General features: G+C 42.0%; 1 protein-coding gene across 1 annotated transcript; it reads left to right on the top strand.

Moving 5' to 3' along the window:
* The first annotated feature begins 354 nt into the window (after window positions 1-354).
* sv2ca (synaptic vesicle glycoprotein 2Ca) lies at window positions 355-18,607 on the top strand. The gene is made up of 12 exons (XM_041042389.1): window positions 355-952; window positions 8,816-8,996; window positions 10,141-10,292; window positions 14,885-15,018; window positions 15,548-15,637; window positions 16,118-16,228; window positions 16,390-16,478; window positions 16,919-17,083; window positions 17,313-17,446; window positions 17,630-17,836; window positions 18,075-18,234; window positions 18,424-18,607. Exons 1-12 carry the CDS (start codon window positions 355-357, stop codon window positions 18,605-18,607), a joined length of 2,205 nt encoding a protein of 734 aa, XP_040898323.1.
* The last annotated feature ends 41 nt before the right edge of the window (window positions 18,608-18,648 follow it).

The raw sequence follows: 18,648 nt of genomic DNA on the forward strand, positions 1-18,648 counted from the left end.
AATCTGATGAACATCTCCCTCTCTCTTACTTTCTTTCTCTTTTCTCTGTGATCTCTCCCCTGCCCTTCCTCTTGCTCGTTCTCTCTCCTGTTTTTTTTTTTTATCTGTCTGTCTCTTACCCTTCCCCCATCTCTTTCAGCCTGGCCGATGATTGCCACAGCTATTGTGGGTTATCTCCTGTGGTGACTGCAGACTCAAGAGTTTTCTTCCCTGCTGCATCTTGACACCCACTGATCTCACCGTTCCTGCAATCCTCCCGTCAGCTTACATTCACCCCTCTTGCCCCTCTTCCCTCTGTCTTCTACTTCGGAGTATCCTTAGAACCCCTGTGAAGACCCGGCCGGTGGAGCCAGAATGGAGGACACTTACAATAACAGGACTTCTCTGGTTAAGGGGGCCAAGGACATGGTCAAGGAGGCCAAGCGGCATGCAACAAAGAAAGTCAACAAGGTGGTGGACCGTGCTACAGATGAGTACTCGTCCCACCGCAACTACACCCGATTCCAGGATGATGAGGATGAAGATGAGGATTTCTACCGGAACCCCCCGAGGCAGGATGGAGAGGGCTACCATGACAATGAGGAAGGCTCCAGTGATGCCACAGAAGGCCACGATGATGAGGATGAGATCTACGAGGGAGAGTACCAGGGGATCCCCTCAGCAGGAGATAGTAAGCATAAGGCGGGCCAGGTGGCACTGGGGCAGCCAGTGTCAGATGCCACAAGGGACCGTAAGGAGCTGGAGCAGGAGAGACAGGCTGATGAGGAGGAGCTGGCCCAACAATACGAGCTGATCATCCAGGAGTGTGGCCACGGGAGGTTCCAGTGGCAGCTGTTCCTGGTGCTTGGGCTGGCACTCATGTCAGATGGTGTGGAGGTGTTCGTGGTTGGTTTTGTGCTGCCCAGTGCAGAGACAGACATGTGTGTACCCAACTCCAGCTCGGGATGGCTAGGTAAGGGAGCCTGTGTGTGTGTGTTTGAGGGTTGATGAGTGTGCTGTGCAGTATTCGGTACTGTGTTTAATAATCCAGACACAACTACATCCAAAATTAAATGATTTTACTGTGCAAATACACTTTATTTTGTTATTTTCCCAGCAAAAACATGTTGCATATTAAAGTCATGGTTTGAATCAGTATGCAACTTGCACAAAAGGGCCACACTGCCTTCTGTGGGGTATTGTTTGACTGAAAAGATAAAAGATTTGTACTGTGCTTTATATGTTCTGCGCTTTATACGTGTCACACTTTATCCTATAGTTGTGTAATGCGTGGATGAGGTGTTTCGGTCCACTGGTCTCAGTGTCAGGATTAAGAAGCTAGCTAGTATTCCCTGTGTGCTCTGTGTGTTGAGCCGGAGTCCCAGCAGTCCTCGTGGCTGCAGGTGCATAATCCATCACCACAGAGCTGTGTACAGGGGCTGACTCACTGTGTCTGTACCAGAGTGGCGAGGACATTAAATCAGGCACAAAGCCCTTAGATACTAACTGCCACAGTGAGACATGACAGTACGTCAACTGTGCCCCAACATCTGATGGAAAATTGATATGGTGGGGCCCCTTTGAGAATGGTGGTTGTGATAGAAAGTTTGAAAAAATTGGAGTACAGTGGGTAAATGTGTAAAATATGAAATTTACACACCCCGTCAGGTTTAAAAAAATGTGTATTTATTTCATAATCATACTTTTTAAATCATTTTAGAAAACACAAAATCAACAATTATCAATTTTTTTGCCTCTAAGTGATACTATATCCACACTGTGTCTGCTCAGATCGGAGGTGTGCATATTATTTAGACATGATGAAATAGACTATAAGTCTGTGTGGAGTCTGTTAAATCCTCACAAGATGCTGTGCACCTTCATTTTTATGTCTCTTTCTAAGTATCCATGTAAACTCTTCTCTTCCTCTCTAGCCGAGCAAAGTCCTGCAGGCATTCATGCTCTACGCTCTGCTTCTCCTTGTTCGTGACTCCATCCCTCACCCCCTGTCCCTCCCTCTCACCCTCCATTCTATGTGCCTCTCTTTTCTTCTCCCATCCTCCCTCATTCTCCTCTCCTTTCTCCTACTGATTGCCCTGAGGCTCCTCCCCGTTGAGGTGAACATGATTGGTGTTTGTGCGCGTGGTTGTGTGTGTGTGTGTGTGCATGTTTGAGCATAGCCTACATGATTACTATGACCTTGCTGGTATCCATTTGGAGTTTTTCAGAGTAATTACACTTAACTACAGTCAACAAAATGCGGTGAATTGATGTTTTACAGGTGCCATGGCAATATTTTCTTGCCTTGAAGTGCAGAAATAAACAACAGCCAGTTAAGTCTGTGAATGAATTTGATTGGGGTGGTCTCACTTTTCATGCTTTATATAACCTTTATTTAACCAAGCGGGGCAACAAGGTTATTTTGCAGTCACAGCCTTACTGTTTGTCTAAATGACTTTTTATGTATGAGCAAGTGCATTACAAAGACTTCAGACTTCATTGCTGTGACAGCAGACCAATGGGATGAAAAGAGAAATCATCAAACATTAAATAATTCCATCCAAAGTCCAATTGAAGCCAAAACTTGTATAATTCAAACTGTGCTTTCGCTACAGAGGCAGTCTTCTTGTATCACTATTGCAGTAAAAGAAAGTAATAGTTGGTTATTACAATGCAATGTAAACATGATTTTTTTGTGTAACCAGATTTCTCTGAGTAACCAGATTCATTGTGTGCATGTAACCGCACTGACTGGGAGGCGTTTCAGGGGAGACATGTGACTGTCGACATGACGGAGTCCAATGATGGAGTTAGCTGCGAAGTTGAACTGTCAAAAAAAGTCTGTAGCACATACTTCTGTAGAAAGTATTTCTTTTGTTGGAAATTTCACTTCACAGTCTGAAAACATTTGAATTACATAGTTTCAGAAAGAGCCATTTGGTGTTTAGTTAGTTCCACCTGAGCTGGATTCCCATTATAGTTGCATTGTGCAGCTCCATTACCCATATAACAAGCTGAGACAGAGGCAAGCTGCATGGACTGAGCTGAGTGTAATGGGATAATGCAGTATGAAAAACGCAAAGCCCTAAATAGGATGGATGGCTAAAATGCTGATTAGATTACTGAATTCAATTTGGTCCCACCAGTATCCAGATCTCGCAAGAATCTTTAATTCTACATGGGAATGAAGGATGGAGAGTTGGGGTAGGGTAGGGGTAACAGGTCCTATACTGTAAACACTTTAAATAAGAGTTAAAGATGATGTAGGAAGGAAGCAGGAGGGAAAACAAGCACTGTGAGATACAATATGTGTGATGAACAGAGGAGAGGAGAGGAGGGACAGCTCTGAAGCAGAGAGATTGCCAAGTTAGAGAGGAGTAATGGGGAGAGAGGTGTGGGTGGATGGGAGCAGAGAGGTGGAAGATTGGTGGTATTCAGTACACCAACAATGTGAGGGAGAGGCTTAGCTATCATCTCAGACGCAGCAGACAATGGGAACGCATCACCCTATCATTACTTATTTGTTCTCTTAGGCTGTCTTTTCTCTGCTGAAACTCCCCTCATTTCGTCCTCTGACTCTCTCAACTCGGCTCGGCACCTCTCCTTCTCCACCTTTGATACTTGCCCCTTCTTTTCTTGTTTCCACTCTAGTTTTTCTTCTTCTTCTTTTCACCCTCACTCCCCTGTTTTCTGATCTACAGTACCTTTTTCTTTCCTTGGTTTCTTTGTGTCTTAGCTTCCCTCTCCATCTCCTCTCGAGCTCCATCTCTACATCTCTTCTCCCTCTTTTGTCTCTTTTCTTTCCCTATCATTGCCCCGTCTTTCTCCCTGTATGTATGGGCCAGCTGGCAGGGCTATGTGGGGCTGCGTGGTCCAGGGGCAGCTGAGCGTGGCTAAACTGCAGTGAGATCGCAGAGTCACTGCAGAGATTACACTACTTGAGTAGTGCAGCTCCACATTGTGTGGGAGAGGAAGGGTGTGTGTGACGGGACTGTGTGTGTGTGTGTGTACATTTGAGCTTGCATATGGACCAAACCTGCTGCCACCAGCAATATCAGCCACAAGTAAACCATGTCTAACTGCTCGCTCTTATCAGAAGTTCATAGCATCGCTATATTTCATGCGAATTATCTACAGTCTTTAATGTAATGAAGGTTGGATCATTACTGATGCTGAGTGAGTCATTTTAAACCGAGCACTCTAAGCCCCACAATAGGTTACTTTCATATAGATTTCATTGAAATCCTGCCCCCACTGATATGACTTAAATGTGACAAAAAGCTTCAATCTCTTTTTCTGCGGAGGTGGCAGAAGACGGAGGCATGAATCCGATCAAACTGACACGATGTAGTACAAATGTGATTACACGCTGCTCAGTGTAAAGGAGCTGATGACAGTGGAGCAAAGAGGAAACTAAGGCAAATAAATGAGAGGGAAGCACAGAGGAGAAGAGCGAGGAACAGGAGTGAAGAGGGGAGAAAAGGGAGGAAGGGAGAACGAGAAGTGAGCCAAGAAATTGGAAAGCAATAGGAGAGGACACAAGCTGAGAAAAAGAGGAACGGAGGGAGAGGTTGGGACGAGAGGCACAAAAGGGGAGGAGAGGTTAGGAAAAAAAGGGGAGGAGGTAAAATAAGTAGCAATGGAGAAAGACTGAGAGAAAGACAGAAACAGAGAGGAGGAGAAAAACATTTTCAAACGTAGAGAGGTACCACAGCGTGGCGCGTCGTGCGCACCGGGCACGCTGTTGTGTGATAGCATCATCATTATGAATAAAACAGGACGGGTGTTTTGCGCGATGCCGAAACAGTTTGCACCGCTAAGAGCGAAGAGCATCAAAGCATGAAATCAGAGAAGAGGTCGTGATGCAGCTCAGCGCTCCCACGGCTCTCAGGGGGCTCCTCGGGATGTGACAGTACAGAAAACACTGCACCAGGGCCTTCCCCTTCCTCCCCTTTTCAATCTCTTTCTCTCACCCTATCCAGCAATTACTAAACTCTCCTCCCTCATAACCTCCCGCCCCCCACCTCATTGGGTTTGCTCTTTCTTCTGCTGCTCACATATTTCATCTGCTTGCATTTGTGCTTACTCCTGTATAAATTTTCATTTTTTATCTACCCTCCTTCGTTCCTCAGTCGCTAGTTTAGCCTCACCCAAAAAAAAAAGAAAAAAAATATGTTTGTAATATTTTATTCTATGAAATAGATTCGGTCCTTGGTCCTGAGTGTGAGAGTTGAAATTTGTCTTGTCTTTAGAGTGTGTGCCTGTGATTTTGCTGAATATTTATCATTCCTAGAGATGTGTTTTGACATCTCAACAGAGTGTCATGGGGCAAAACCTTTTGCTTCCGCCTGAGAGGTCTCCTGACACACTGTCATTTTCTGACGGTGCTCAGAGTCTATATGGGTCATCAAGTCCAAATTCAGCTTTATTTCACACTCTTACGGCAAGATGTTTGTACCAGCTGGCATCCATTCAAGGATCTTTCCTTCTAATATGTCTGATGAGTGTACATTTCTCCTGTATAGGACACCAAGCCTTTACATTTCACCCTTACCGCTGTGTCAGAGGCAAATTTCAGTCTTAAAATTAAGACTGAAGTCTATTGATTGTATCCTTCTTCTTAGTCTGCAGGCCTGAGACAGGACCTACATTTATAGCTCCACTAAATCAATCACAGGGCAGTAGTGGGTGATAGAGAAAGGGTTTCATTAATGAAAATACTCTGGCCGAAGCTGTTGTGGTCCCGCCTTATCATATCCAGTGTGTATCAGTATTGACAGATTGAGTGTAGCCTCAGCATCAGTCTAATGAGACGCTGAAACATTTCATGGGTGATGTATGTTGTACTGTTAAACTGAAGTGGATTACTAAACAGAACTGGCTGATGGGGATCATCAGATGCAGACTATTTTCAGTCACACGGATTTAGATTTAGACACATTTTGAGAGAAAAAACACACTATCACGTGATCTCACATTTTATTCTTTTATTTAAAAAAACAAAACAAAACAAAAACACATCATATCAGTGCATGGATAACCTTCAGACAATTTCATAACTCAAACCTAACCTTGGAGACAACAGCAGTTTTACTTAAAACCATGGGTTGTCATATTCCATCATCAGTGGATTGTCTGTTACCTTTAAAAACATGGGAAATCCCATGTATCCCATGTAACTGTCAGTGTCAGTGTGTTGCCTACATGCAGTGAGCATACAGTGTTCATCTTTATTTTTTTTTCATCTTGTATTTCCACCCTGGCTTTTTAAAGAGCTGTGTATTTTGACAAAAGTACACAAAGAAAAAATATTTCAGTAATCCACTGAGCAGATGAACTCGAGGGACCATTCATTTCTTTGTAACAGAGTAAACCGTGCTACTTGTTGTAGCTGCTTGGTTAGAGTCCAAACACTATCGAATATGTGACTGTATCACTCTGACATCACGCTGAAAGTGGAGCGTGGCTCATAGACGAATTACATAATGTGCCATCATTTTCTGATGTAACAGGTTAATATTACACAAACTACTCATTAGTCTTTTGGCGAGGAGACAGACATCATAATGTGAAGGGATATCAGTGCTATTTTCGAGTTATATTACACTACAGTATACTACTTTTGCCTTTGCTGGTGCAGCTGCTGCTGACATCATGCTCCGAGATGTTGTGCAGCAAGTCGGACGGAAGATCAATAAATTCATTACGTAATTAACTGTCCTGTGAGAGATGTACTCATTAGTCAACAGTTTTATTGCAGGGCATTAAAATATCAGGAATCAGAGGTTCATGTCTGTTTTGAGTTAGTATCTCTAAAAACTCAAAACTGAAAAAACAAAACAAAAAAAAACAAAACAGTTTATTGTTCATGTCTGTAAAGTTGAGTTCGGAAACTAAATGAAAAGGCCTCTGGATGTTTGGATGCATAACATTTAAATGGGAGGCCAGTGGGTGTTTGCCTGTGCACCCTATATCCAGCCTCTCCTTAATGAAGCAAATGTGAACTGTGCACAGACTGAAGACTTTTGTTACATTTAGAATTGAATTTATGGTACCTTCAGGCGAGTATCTAGATGGCTGCCAAATATGACAGATAGCAAGGTTTTGACCCCTGAAGCGAAAGAGTCAAACGATATCTACTCGCAGCAGAGGAGAAGACCTGATGGTAGACATTACAAAAAGGAAATGCATCTTGCTATTAAGATTATTGTAATGGGATGAACAAAGCGTCCCTACGGCTGAGTCATATCACTCTATATGTGACCCCAACTTTCACATTCTCTTCCTTTTGGGCTGACTTATGAATACAAATATCCTCCCAGGTTTATGTTTAGGTGTCTGCAGATGTCTGGATGTGGAAGAAGACAAAACACCACTGTAATATTATTTGTTAATATTCTGTGTTTTAGAAATTTCAAAATGGGAAAAAAAATCCAGTTGGAGCTTCTTTTTGTACCAGACACTTTATGTCCATGAAGGCTGGTAACCACACAATGCCAGATAAAATATAGACTAAAGCACTAACAACAGCGTCCTCTCTCCAGAGCAGAATCATGATGATCAGTAAGAGAAATCAATGCTGTTTTGTTGGTGCATTGATCCCATTTGTGATGAGAGAGATTAAAAGAGAGCAGAGGGCCCTTTTGTAAAGTCACCCTGTATTACCGTTCACATTTGTCTCCTCACTGATCAAGGCCTGCTTTCAGTCCTTTACACACTGCATTTACTCATCAACGTTATAGTGGGTTACCAGGGCTGAGAGTTTTTCCACCTGGGCTTCAGGTTCAATGTCTGTTCAATTAATGTACCAGGCTGTAAATATGTTTTTTTATGCTGTAAAGTTGGCTATTTTAACATGGGGGTCAATGGAGAATTGCTCACTTCTAAAGCCAGCCCCCAGCGGCAGCCGAGTTCTGTAGCTTTTTGAACACGGAAGTGTCCTCACTGCTGAAACCTACAACTCCCCCATTGGTAACTACTGAATCACTGATGAGCAGTCAGCAATAATGGAGGCTCAAGCTTAATGTTGCTCCATATTTTAATTTGACACTTTGCCATTTGCCAGTGAAGGCACATTTAGAGGACACGATTTCTAACAGTCTGTTGGATGGCTACGACAAGTTAGGCTGAAATATTTTCAAAATCTGTGAAGATTGTTGGTTCAAACTACCAGTAGGGAGTGAAGGAGTGTCTGTCTTAGTTGGTCTTTCCACTGTGTCTTTAAGCAAAGCATAATTGTTCTTTGGCTGAAATGCTTTGTTAAAAACAGCACCTAGCAATAGATAACTTAGTGGGAATATCTTTTGTTTGCATGTCTGTAACTAAATTAACATGCTGAAGTATTTAGTATTTTTTTAAATTAACAATGGGTGATTCAATGACAAAACCACAGAGAACTTCCACCGGACTGTGCAGCTCTACTGGACTTTATAGTACCTTTTTTTTTTTTTTAGCTTTTCATCAGCGTTATGGTAAACAACTAGCTGGGAAACATGGTGGAGCATGTAGCAGCTAACAATCCAGATATTTCAAGCAGAGCAAACAATTTGTCATATCAACCACCTAGTGGTTATTGCAGGTCCAAATTACTAATGATTAGTAATAATGACAATGCCAATACTGCTCCTAAAAAGGATGTATAATTTTGTGAAGATAAACGAGACTGACTCATTTGTTTGCTTACAGATAAAAACTGGTGAGAGCATAATCTTTACAAAACTCCTAAAATAATCTTAGATACCAAAGCATTCAAACACATTCATATTTAGAGAAGAGATAGGGGGTAATGTACTGTATATGGAGGAAGAAATCAGGTCTCTCTCCTTTCTCTTTCCAGGCAGTGTTGTTTACTTGGGCATGATGGTTGGGGCGCTCTTCTGGGGCGGGATGTCAGACAAAGTGGGCCGCAGACAGTGTCTCCTCATTTGCATGTCCACAAATGGCTTCTTCGCCTTCCTGTCATCTTTTGTCCAGGGATACGGACTCTTCCTCCTCTGCCGTCTCGTTGCAGGCTTCGGGTAAGTCTGAGACAGTGAAGGTCATTCTGGGGCTGACGAGGATCACGAGCCATCGGTTTAAATGATTTGTGAAAGTCAATTGGTGCACCTCAAAATCTTCTCTGGCAACAGGATGCACACACTATCTGGACATATACAGCATATGTCTGAAAATCAAAGTGTGGACCAGGGCTAAAAAAGAGAGAGCAAAGAATCAATCTCTATGAGGCCAAATCTATTTGAGGAGTGTTTCTGTAGGCACGTCTCTGTCTCTCCTAATTATTACTCCCTTTGTTGACTTCCACTGAACAACTGTCGAAGTTGATTAAAAAAAAAAGCTGAAAGCAATTTGCTTCTATGGCTACTTAAAGCTTGTTTCTCTCTCACTGCTCTGCAGAAAGTTTGTAGATTCTGACTCTTATCATAGAGGTCAAGTTTCCTTTCCAGCTAAATGAATATAATTTTCTCCTGCATCTGCAATGCAGAGGAGTGAAAACTGTTAATAGCCAAAGATCTTATAGCCAGTGATATCCTCACTTCATAAAGAAAACTTAAATATGCATTCTTGCAGTCTTAGAATCTCTTAAATAACCATGGTGTGTGTAAATGGAAACTACCAGATGATGTGTCATCCTCTTACGACATCAAAACCTGGCGTACACTGAGATTTATTGTGTCCTCTTCTTTGGCAGTGTAACTGTTCCTTTAAGAGCTAATTCAGTAATTGCATCTGCATCATTCTCCCCAGGGACCTTCAAAGTAATTGAAAAGGTTTTCCAAACTGCCAATGCGACCTGGGCCACTGAATCATGAAGAACTGGCATGAAGGATTTTTTTCTGTATTATATTTGGGGAAAATTTGCTTAGCTGTGCTTTATTTTTTTTGCTTACTTTGTCTCCTTTGTAATCTTTGCAATGAGCCTTCAATTCATCCCTTTTTTTTCCTAGGAAAAAAGCTGAATAATATTTCTTAGACATAGTCTGAGAGACTTCAGTTGAAGGAACACGAAAGGCCACAAAAAAAGCAATCATAAAGCAATCAAAAATGCAACTACCATATGTGAAAAACATAAAACATTAAGATATAAGGTTCACTTTCTACTCAGATTTTTAGATCTACCTTCTTTACTCCCACTCACTTTGCCATCCTGTCTGGTTCTTGCAGGATAGGAGGTGCCGTGCCCATCGTTTTCTCCTTCTTCGCAGAGGTGTTGTCCAGGGAGAAAAGAGGAGAACACCTCAGCTGGCTGTGCATGTTCTGGATGATTGGAGAGATCTATGCATCTGCTATGGCCTGGGCCATCATACCACACTATGGTGAGTTTACAGATTAGAGAATACTGTAACATACACCCCTCTGTAATTGCTGCAAAGTTTGGAATTGTGCATTAGAGTAAAAAGAAAAAGATAATTAGGTAAAAAAACAAAAAGTTATGTCTCATGAAAGCCCAAACAGGATTAAAGTGTAACAATACTGATGGGATACTTGGCAATGTGACTTTATGCTAAGCTCCTGACTACAGGTTGCAAAACTGTAAGGCGTCTCTGTGGCTGTGGGTTGAAGTGCCAGTTTTCCCTGCCATGAGAATCAATCACTTAATAGCTTTGAGTGGCTGCAGGCTGGGAGAGGCAGAGGTTAAGAGATTAACGTATGCATGGATACCATAGAGCAGACACATGCTGAAATGGTGAGGATGGGCCCCGTGGGGTAAGAGAGAAAGCTGTGATTTATGACAATACAGTGTTACATATCAGCTGGACTCATCATGAAAAGAAACAAGAAGAAGGGAATGAGATTTTTTTTTTTACTCTTCTTCTCCGACTCTCTCTTACTCTTTTTTTTAACCTGCTGTCCCTTCCTTTTACTGCCTCCCCTCTCCTCCTGTTTTGTACTCTCCCCATCTCCCTGCCTAACTCTGTCCTTCCTTTTATTACCTCTCCTCTCTCTGCATTCTCTGTCTCCACAGAGTGTTCTTCTTGATCAAGCATAATTAGGTTTTTCTCCTTGCTCTAATGGGACAAAGCTACAGCTAGAGGTGATTTATGGCCAGACCACGCTTTAGCCAGCCTGTGACGTCAGTGAGAGAGAGACAGTGTGTGTGTGTGTGTGTGTGTGTTTGTTGCTGTAAGAGGATGGATGATGTTTTATTGGGCTGCAGCCACATACAGGTCTTCTTCAAGGGAAATTGAAGGCAATAACATCTGACACTGTAAGAGGTCATTCAAGTTAACACACACGGAAAGGCACATGAGAACGCACACACGGCGTCGCTGATCGTGGAGTTTCCGATAAGGGACTTAAATGTTAGTAAAGGAGATGCATATGCACATGCACAAACGCACACAGTGCTTTAGATCTGCTCACATGGATGTGCAGAAGCACACTGGTGAAGGACTCGCAAAACCCTCTGAAACCGGAGTGAGTCGTCATGAAGAAACTCTGCTGTCAGATCTGCTGATATCGTATTGAAGGGATGGTAGTGGCCTTACTTTGCTCTTATTCTCTCTGACACTCACTACCACTCTGCCTCTCTTTCTCTGAGAGGGAGCTACGTGTCTTGCATACATACTCCAGTGCTCACCAGTGGTTTTTATGTTTTCCCTAAAGTGCTGCAGTGCCTTCAACCAACAGCACTACAATGGGGCAAAAATGTCTCCTGCGCAGATACCTTCATGCCTCTGAATGAAGACATATCAGTGATGGGTTATGATACGAGTGCCTCTGCACTGGTGTTTAATACACCATTAGAGCTCCCATTTATCTTCTCCACTCGCTGACTTCTAATGTCTCCCGAAAGTCCCCTGCCAGACTCACAGCTGGAGTCCTGAAGGAGGTCTGCTTGGCACAGATCCTCATCACACTGACAGGAGAGTTTGAGGGGTTTACTTGCTGCCAAGCAAGCCCACCGCTAAAGTGATATCATTAGAGACCGCTCAGATCCACAGATTAAAGTTTAATCACCCCCTGTGGACTCTGCATCGCTGTCAATTACTTGTAACTTCTCTACGTGTAATTTATTATTTTTGAAAGGCAGTGTACTGTGTCATTTTGGCTTTCTTCACAGTAAACCTCCAGTTTTCTTTAATGCTAGTAAAGGTCTGAAAATCTATCTATCTATCTACAGTATCTAGGCCTGGGAGCTGTGTAGCACTGCTGACTCAGTCATCCATAGACTTAGTCAATTATGTACATAATCCCTGTAATGAGATTTCCAATGGCATGGGCGAAACACTAATCCTGAGGGACAGGAAGCCACGCTACGTATCTGTAGAAAAGACAATCAGTGCTGAACAACTCCTTCCCTTTGTCTCTCTCTCTTCTGTCTCTCTCTCTGTTACTCTGTCTCTTTCTTTCTTTATTTCTCTCCCTCACTCTGAGTCACTTCAGACGCACACACACACAGGAGTACACACAGACGAGACCTCATCTGCCAAAGTCATTACTCCTGTGCCCAACAAAAGACACTATGAGAGTGAAACCCAATCATACACTCACTTCTAATGTATCATGTTTAACATCTAAGATTGTTACTCAGCACAAAAGCTGAACTTTAACCTGGTCACTGAAAACATTAAGTATATTCTGTGTATCTTGCACATTGTTTTGTGTCCTGTACATCAAATAATGCGCCGTTAGCAAATATAAAGACAAAGTACATACATTTTTAAAGTATTTCTTTTTGCTGTTTTTGCTCTACTTTTTTTGTTTTTATCCTCACTGATTTCTGCTCTCTACCAATACATTTTCATCTCTCTGGTCTCTTTTGGGATGCATTTATACCACTCATGACAGACGCCCACCCTCCTTTGAAAACAGTTGTTTTTAGCAGCTGATATGAATTGCTATCAAAGCCGGATTTTAATATGCTGTGAGATTAATTCCAAACAGCGTTTTTTTTGTTTTTTTTTTGGCACAACCATTAGCGTTAACCCCCTCCCCACCCTCTGACTCCTCTCCTACGCCTGTTGGTGAATAATGGTGCTTTTCCCTTTGGAGCAGCATCTCCATGAGGCACGATCTGTCGAGAGACGTGGGAGGTCACGACTGACACTGCAGCCCCTCTCTGTGCTTCCTTCCAAAATTTCTAAAAAATGAAGTCCATGAGAGCACAAATATAGATCTACAGATCCAGTGCATTGTACATTTGTGACTTTATCCTGGCTGATCCTGGCACTACTGTATATATACTTTAATCATACTACAAGCATTCCTTTTTGCAACTTTTACACACTGCACACAATAAACTTTTGTACATAAACAAAGCCATGCATCAAATAATCCCATGTTTGGAGAGACAAAACATACGTCCACAAATTTAAATTATAGCATTACTGTGTGTGCAACTTGGCAACAAAAGATCAGTTTCATATCTTTTATTATTTGTAATTGTAGGATGTTTTCTTTGTAATTTTCTGTTCTCCTTTCTCCATTTAATGGTTTAGAAAATGTCATTTTTCTAAAGGAAAAGGAAAATGTATGATGTGTAGCTTTGTATGTGTTTGTATTTGCTTGTGTGGGTGGTAATATGGCATTATAGCGTTATGTTAGGGGCGTCAGTGTCATCTGCATATGGTAATTTTAGTTATTAATTTCTGTGCTTTTTTTCTCTGTCAATGCAGGTTGTTTTTTTTTTGTATGTGTGGGCATGTGTGCCTCTCCCCCTTTGTATGAGTGTGTGTCTGTGCATATGTGTGTGCATGTTACAATGATTAATGAGCCTAGGAGATTGCCTGTGGGCTGAGATCAGGTGCAACAAGATTTAACTTAGCAGAAAACACTCAATTCCTTTCCTACACATTCAATTAACCCGTCCCTGTGCACTTCTCTCAGCTCCCCCTGCAGAGCCATTCATCTCTGAGCTTACACATCAATCTGCTCCGGCCGTGGAGTGCTCTCATTTAAATGCCATCTTTTATTTGCAACCCCTTTGTGTTCGCAGTATGAGATTCACACATAACATTTAGAATCAGCCTCTCAGATCAAGTGGCCTGCCCACCGATAAGGATATACACTACCATATTACACTATGCGTAATATTATTTAGTCACTGGTCCCTCAAAGCATCGTTTCGAGATGTATTAAGCAATCATATTTACTTTTATTATTCCCCTTTGAGTTGAAGATTGCCTAAATAGCCACCTGCTGAGTGCATAATTCATCAATGAATAATATAAACACTTCTAGGTAAAAAAGAAGTGCCATAGTAAGTTAAATGCCAATTAGCAGCATTTGTGAGCTTAAAAAAAAATACTCTGGCAGCACTTTGATTTGTGAGCTTTCAGATTAACATGAGACAAATGCTAGAGCTCTAAAGACACCAGAACATTTTTTAAATCCTCATAAATAGTGACAATGTGCCAAACACAGATAAGCCAAACAAAAAGAAACCATTCAAAATGAATATGTCAGACATATATTTTACATTACATCCAGTATTTTGGTATCAAACGTAATGTTGTCCACTTTTGCAGCAATGTTTGCAATGGTGGTCCTTTTTCATTAAAATGGAATGTGTAATTCAAGTTCAATTCAAGCTTCAAGTTCACCACAATATCGTTATACAGTAATAATATGTCAGAGCTGTAGTTACAGCTTGTTCCAATGCTGTCCTCAAGTAAAAAAAAGTCAGTATCAATAATGCTGCTTTAAATGTTTACATTATTTTGTTTATTCTCTATGTTGATGGTTTCATTTGTGGATTGTTGGTCTTATTGTTGTGTGTTATTGGATTACTATGAACTATCTTAACTGTACTAGGTATGGTTTATTCACATCGCCCAACATTTAAACAGCTTTAGAAAAGTACACAGCAGCAGAAAATGTAAATCTAAATGAAGCACTTCATTTCAGTCTGCCATGTCATCTGCCTTCATCTGACGTCACTGCTGCTGTGTGCCACTGTTTACAGGTTGGAGCTTCAGTATGGGCTCAGCGTACCAGTTTCACAGTTGGAGGGTGTTTGTGGTGGTCTGTGCCCTGCCCTGTGTGTGTGCTGTGGTGGCACTTACCTTCATGCCTGAAAGCCCTAGATTCTACCTCGAGGTAAACTGATGGTTCTTCTTTTGTTTGTTTTTTAAATTTTGCAGCTTTCACACTGAAACTGATCTGACCTCTTCTGAATCTGTATCTTCAAGAATGCCACCATGCCATGCCATCATGGTGCTGTGTCACTGTCACCAACCCACTGTGCTGATCAATTTCACAGTCAACATCTTGGGAAAAATATGTCAGGAAAATTGTGAGCATTGGGACATTTCCCAACAGATCAGACCAAAACTATGTGAGTCATCCAAAACAGGCCTCATTCGTATCTGCAAAACAAAAGCTGAGAGAGCCGTGACAGTAGGTTTGCTGCTGCGGGATAATTACCCTTTGAAGTAAAGTGAGTCACTGCTGTCGTGACTCTCATCATTTTGGACCATCTTGGTGATTTCAGAGGCACGTATTTATGTACAATATACATAACTGTGGTTGTGAGACTGTTGCTGTGCCTGAGTAAGCGAGACTGGTGCTGATCCTGTGAATTCATCTCGTCTTCTCCCTCGCTCTCCCTCACTTTTCTTCCTGTCAGGTGGGGAAGCATGATGAAGCCTGGATGATCCTCAAACAGATCCACGACACCAACATGAGAGCGCGTGGGCAACCGGAGAAAGTCTTCACCGTGAGTGTTTCTTTCTGCTGTGCGCTGTCTTGGTTGGGTTTCCTGATGCTTAAGGAAGCAAAGAGGCTTATATTCTGCCACCACTGGGACAGGTTTTAACGCTTTCACTGTGCAGGATGATATCTGAATTATGAAGGTTCTGAAAGCTGTTTTGTGTCATTCAGGCTTATGTGCTGCGTGAGCTGCACTTTGGGAAAGCCTCTTAGTCAACGCATGTTTCATGAATCGATCATGTACTGTGGTACACAGTGTTTATACTCACCTTCTTGATTCTGATTTGATTTTCATTACAGTTATCATGCATAGTTGTTTTTCACTACTGTAGGAAACATCAAAATCAATGATGATCGAACAGAAATAAGCAAAAAATTATGATACTGCATTATCACAGTTATGTCAAGAAATAAACATTGCCTGAATAAAGACCACACTGATTATATTACACTGTAAATATACCGTTTTCCATTATCAATTTTGCAGGTAAACAGGATCAAGATCCCCAAACAGCTGGATGAACTGGTTGAAATGGAATCGGAGTCCAGCAACCCAGTTTCCAAGGTCTTCTTTAGGATAAAGGCCGAAACACATGGGGTAAATATTTCTCTTCTTATTCAATTTCATTAGAACTTTTTTTTTTTTTTGCCAGCCCTTTATTTTCTTTCTTATTATGAAACTCATTGCTGTCCACTGCCCCAACCCCAAATTTGTCTTGTAATCACATAATGTGTAATAATTCTCTTGTTTCTCTTTAGATCTATCTGAATCTTATGAAGTGCTTCAATTACCCTATGCGAGAAAACATGATGCGCCTAGCCATAGTGTGGTTCACACTGTCGTTCGGGTGAGCTTCTTTCTGATGTCATTTGTGTTGCAGAAAAATCAGACAAGTCTAATTTCTGTGGTCAGATAATAGCAGCAGGCAGCTCGGGCTCGACCACATTGCACTTCTGACATCTTGATCTCTCTGCTGTGTAGAAGTTGCATGGTCTCGAAAACAGCTACAGTGTACAGATCTGTACTGGTCCATTGGTGTTTCACTGGGAGCAGAGATAGGAGCGAAAGCAGCCGGAGATTAAAATACAACCTGAAAACACTCTTTAAAATCAAGCAGAAACCACAGGTGTCCCCTGGTGTTCTGCTGTGTCTGTCTGGCTCTGTGCGCTCTGTGTCTCAAGAGTGTATCCATCAATTTTTTTGTCAAATCTCAGTCTAAAATCAGAATTCTTTGGCTGATGAATTAATCAATTGATCCTTGATATCACTGTATCATTGTGCTTTCAGGTATTATGGCCTGTCAGTCTGGTTCCCTGATGTCATCAAACACCTTCAGGCAGATGAATATGCCTCGAAAGTGCAGATCCACAACAATGAACGCATCGAAGACTTCACCTTCAACTTCACCATGGAGAACCAGATTCACAAAAATGCCCTCTTCATTAATGACCGGTAGGTCAAGTTGCCAACAGGATTAGAGGAGGCAAAATAATATGGATAATTGTTTAGTTTATAAAGTAAATCACAGAGCATTTACAATTAAACATGAACATATTTGTGCGATACAAACAGGGAGAATTAGGATCTAAAACAGCTGCACTGGAGTTAAACGAATACTAAACAATAACCACTATACTGTGATAGAATATTAAAAGCAGAATGTACCTGTACTTACCTCCAGATTCACCAATATGAAGCTGAAGTCCGTCACCTTCATTGACTCTACGTTTCGTAACTGCTACTTTGACGATGTGACATCGGTGGGCTCCTTCTTCCGTAACTGTAGTTTCATTGATGCATTCTTCTTCAACACAGGTGAGACACTAAGATTAAAGATTCTTAAACTCATGCTTGGACATTAATGCACAGCTAGAGTTAGGGTGGTATACTTTCACTGTCATTTCTGATTCTCAGATTCATCTAAGAGTCTGCTCAACTAGTGATCAACTGTTTTATTGTGGCGAAGTTGTTGATTTTTTTTTTTTTTTTTTTGGGCAGACATCGATGAATCCAAGTTGATAGATGGCACAGAGGTGATCAATAGCACATTCACCCACAACAAGACAGGATGCCAGATGACATTTGATGATGATTACAGCGCCTACTGGGTTTACTTCATCAACTTCCTCGGGACCCTGGCTGTTCTGCCCGGCAATATTGTGTCTGCCCTTCTTATGGACAAAATTGGGCGTCTGTCCATGTTAGGTAAGAACAAAGGGTAAGGGCGGGGTTCATGTTTGCGTGTGCACTTGATTAATTGGTTTTCACATTGACTGTAGGCTGTTGAAATGATTCATGCGATGGATGTGACATCCATCATTGAGTATGAGAGGCAATTTCTACTAGCCCGTATAATTTAGTCGAACATTAGTCAAATGAATGTCACTTACACTAACTCTTGCTCCTTCACTCTTGCTCTCCTTGTGTTTGTATGTCCCATCAGGTGGCTCTATGGTGCTTTCAGGCATCAGCTGCTTCTTCCTGTGGTTTGGCACCAGTGAGTCCATGATGATTTTCATGTTGTGCCTCTACAACGGCCTGAGCATCTCTGCCTGGAACTCCCTGGATGTGGTCACTACTGAGTCATTCCCTACAGTCAGGAGGTGAGGGGAGCAATGATATGGATGAGCTTTTATCTGCTTATGTAACTGTTTATGCAGGTGTTCATGCATGCATGTACATATAATGGACATATAAATAAAGAATACACTGGTGATTGAACCTAAACTAATTTCCCTCTCTTTTTATTCTACTTTTCGCCCCCTTCTGTCCCTGATTCACTGTCTCCACAGAGGAACAGGCTTTGGTTTCTGCAACGCTCTGTGTAAGCTGGCCGCAGTCCTGGGGAATCTGATTTTTGGTTCTCTTGTTGGCATTACCAAGGCCATCCCCATCCTCATGGCCTCGTCTGTGCTCGTCGGTGGAGGCCTTGTTGGACTCCGGTTGCCTGACACTAGGGCAAATGTCCTCATGTAACACCAGCGTGGCATTCATCAGCTGGGATAAAACCTGTATAG

Source organism: Toxotes jaculatrix, chromosome 7 (assembly GCF_017976425.1).
Source record: "Toxotes jaculatrix isolate fToxJac2 chromosome 7, fToxJac2.pri, whole genome shotgun sequence".
In the NCBI taxonomy this organism is placed as follows: domain Eukaryota; kingdom Metazoa; phylum Chordata; class Actinopteri; family Toxotidae; genus Toxotes; species Toxotes jaculatrix.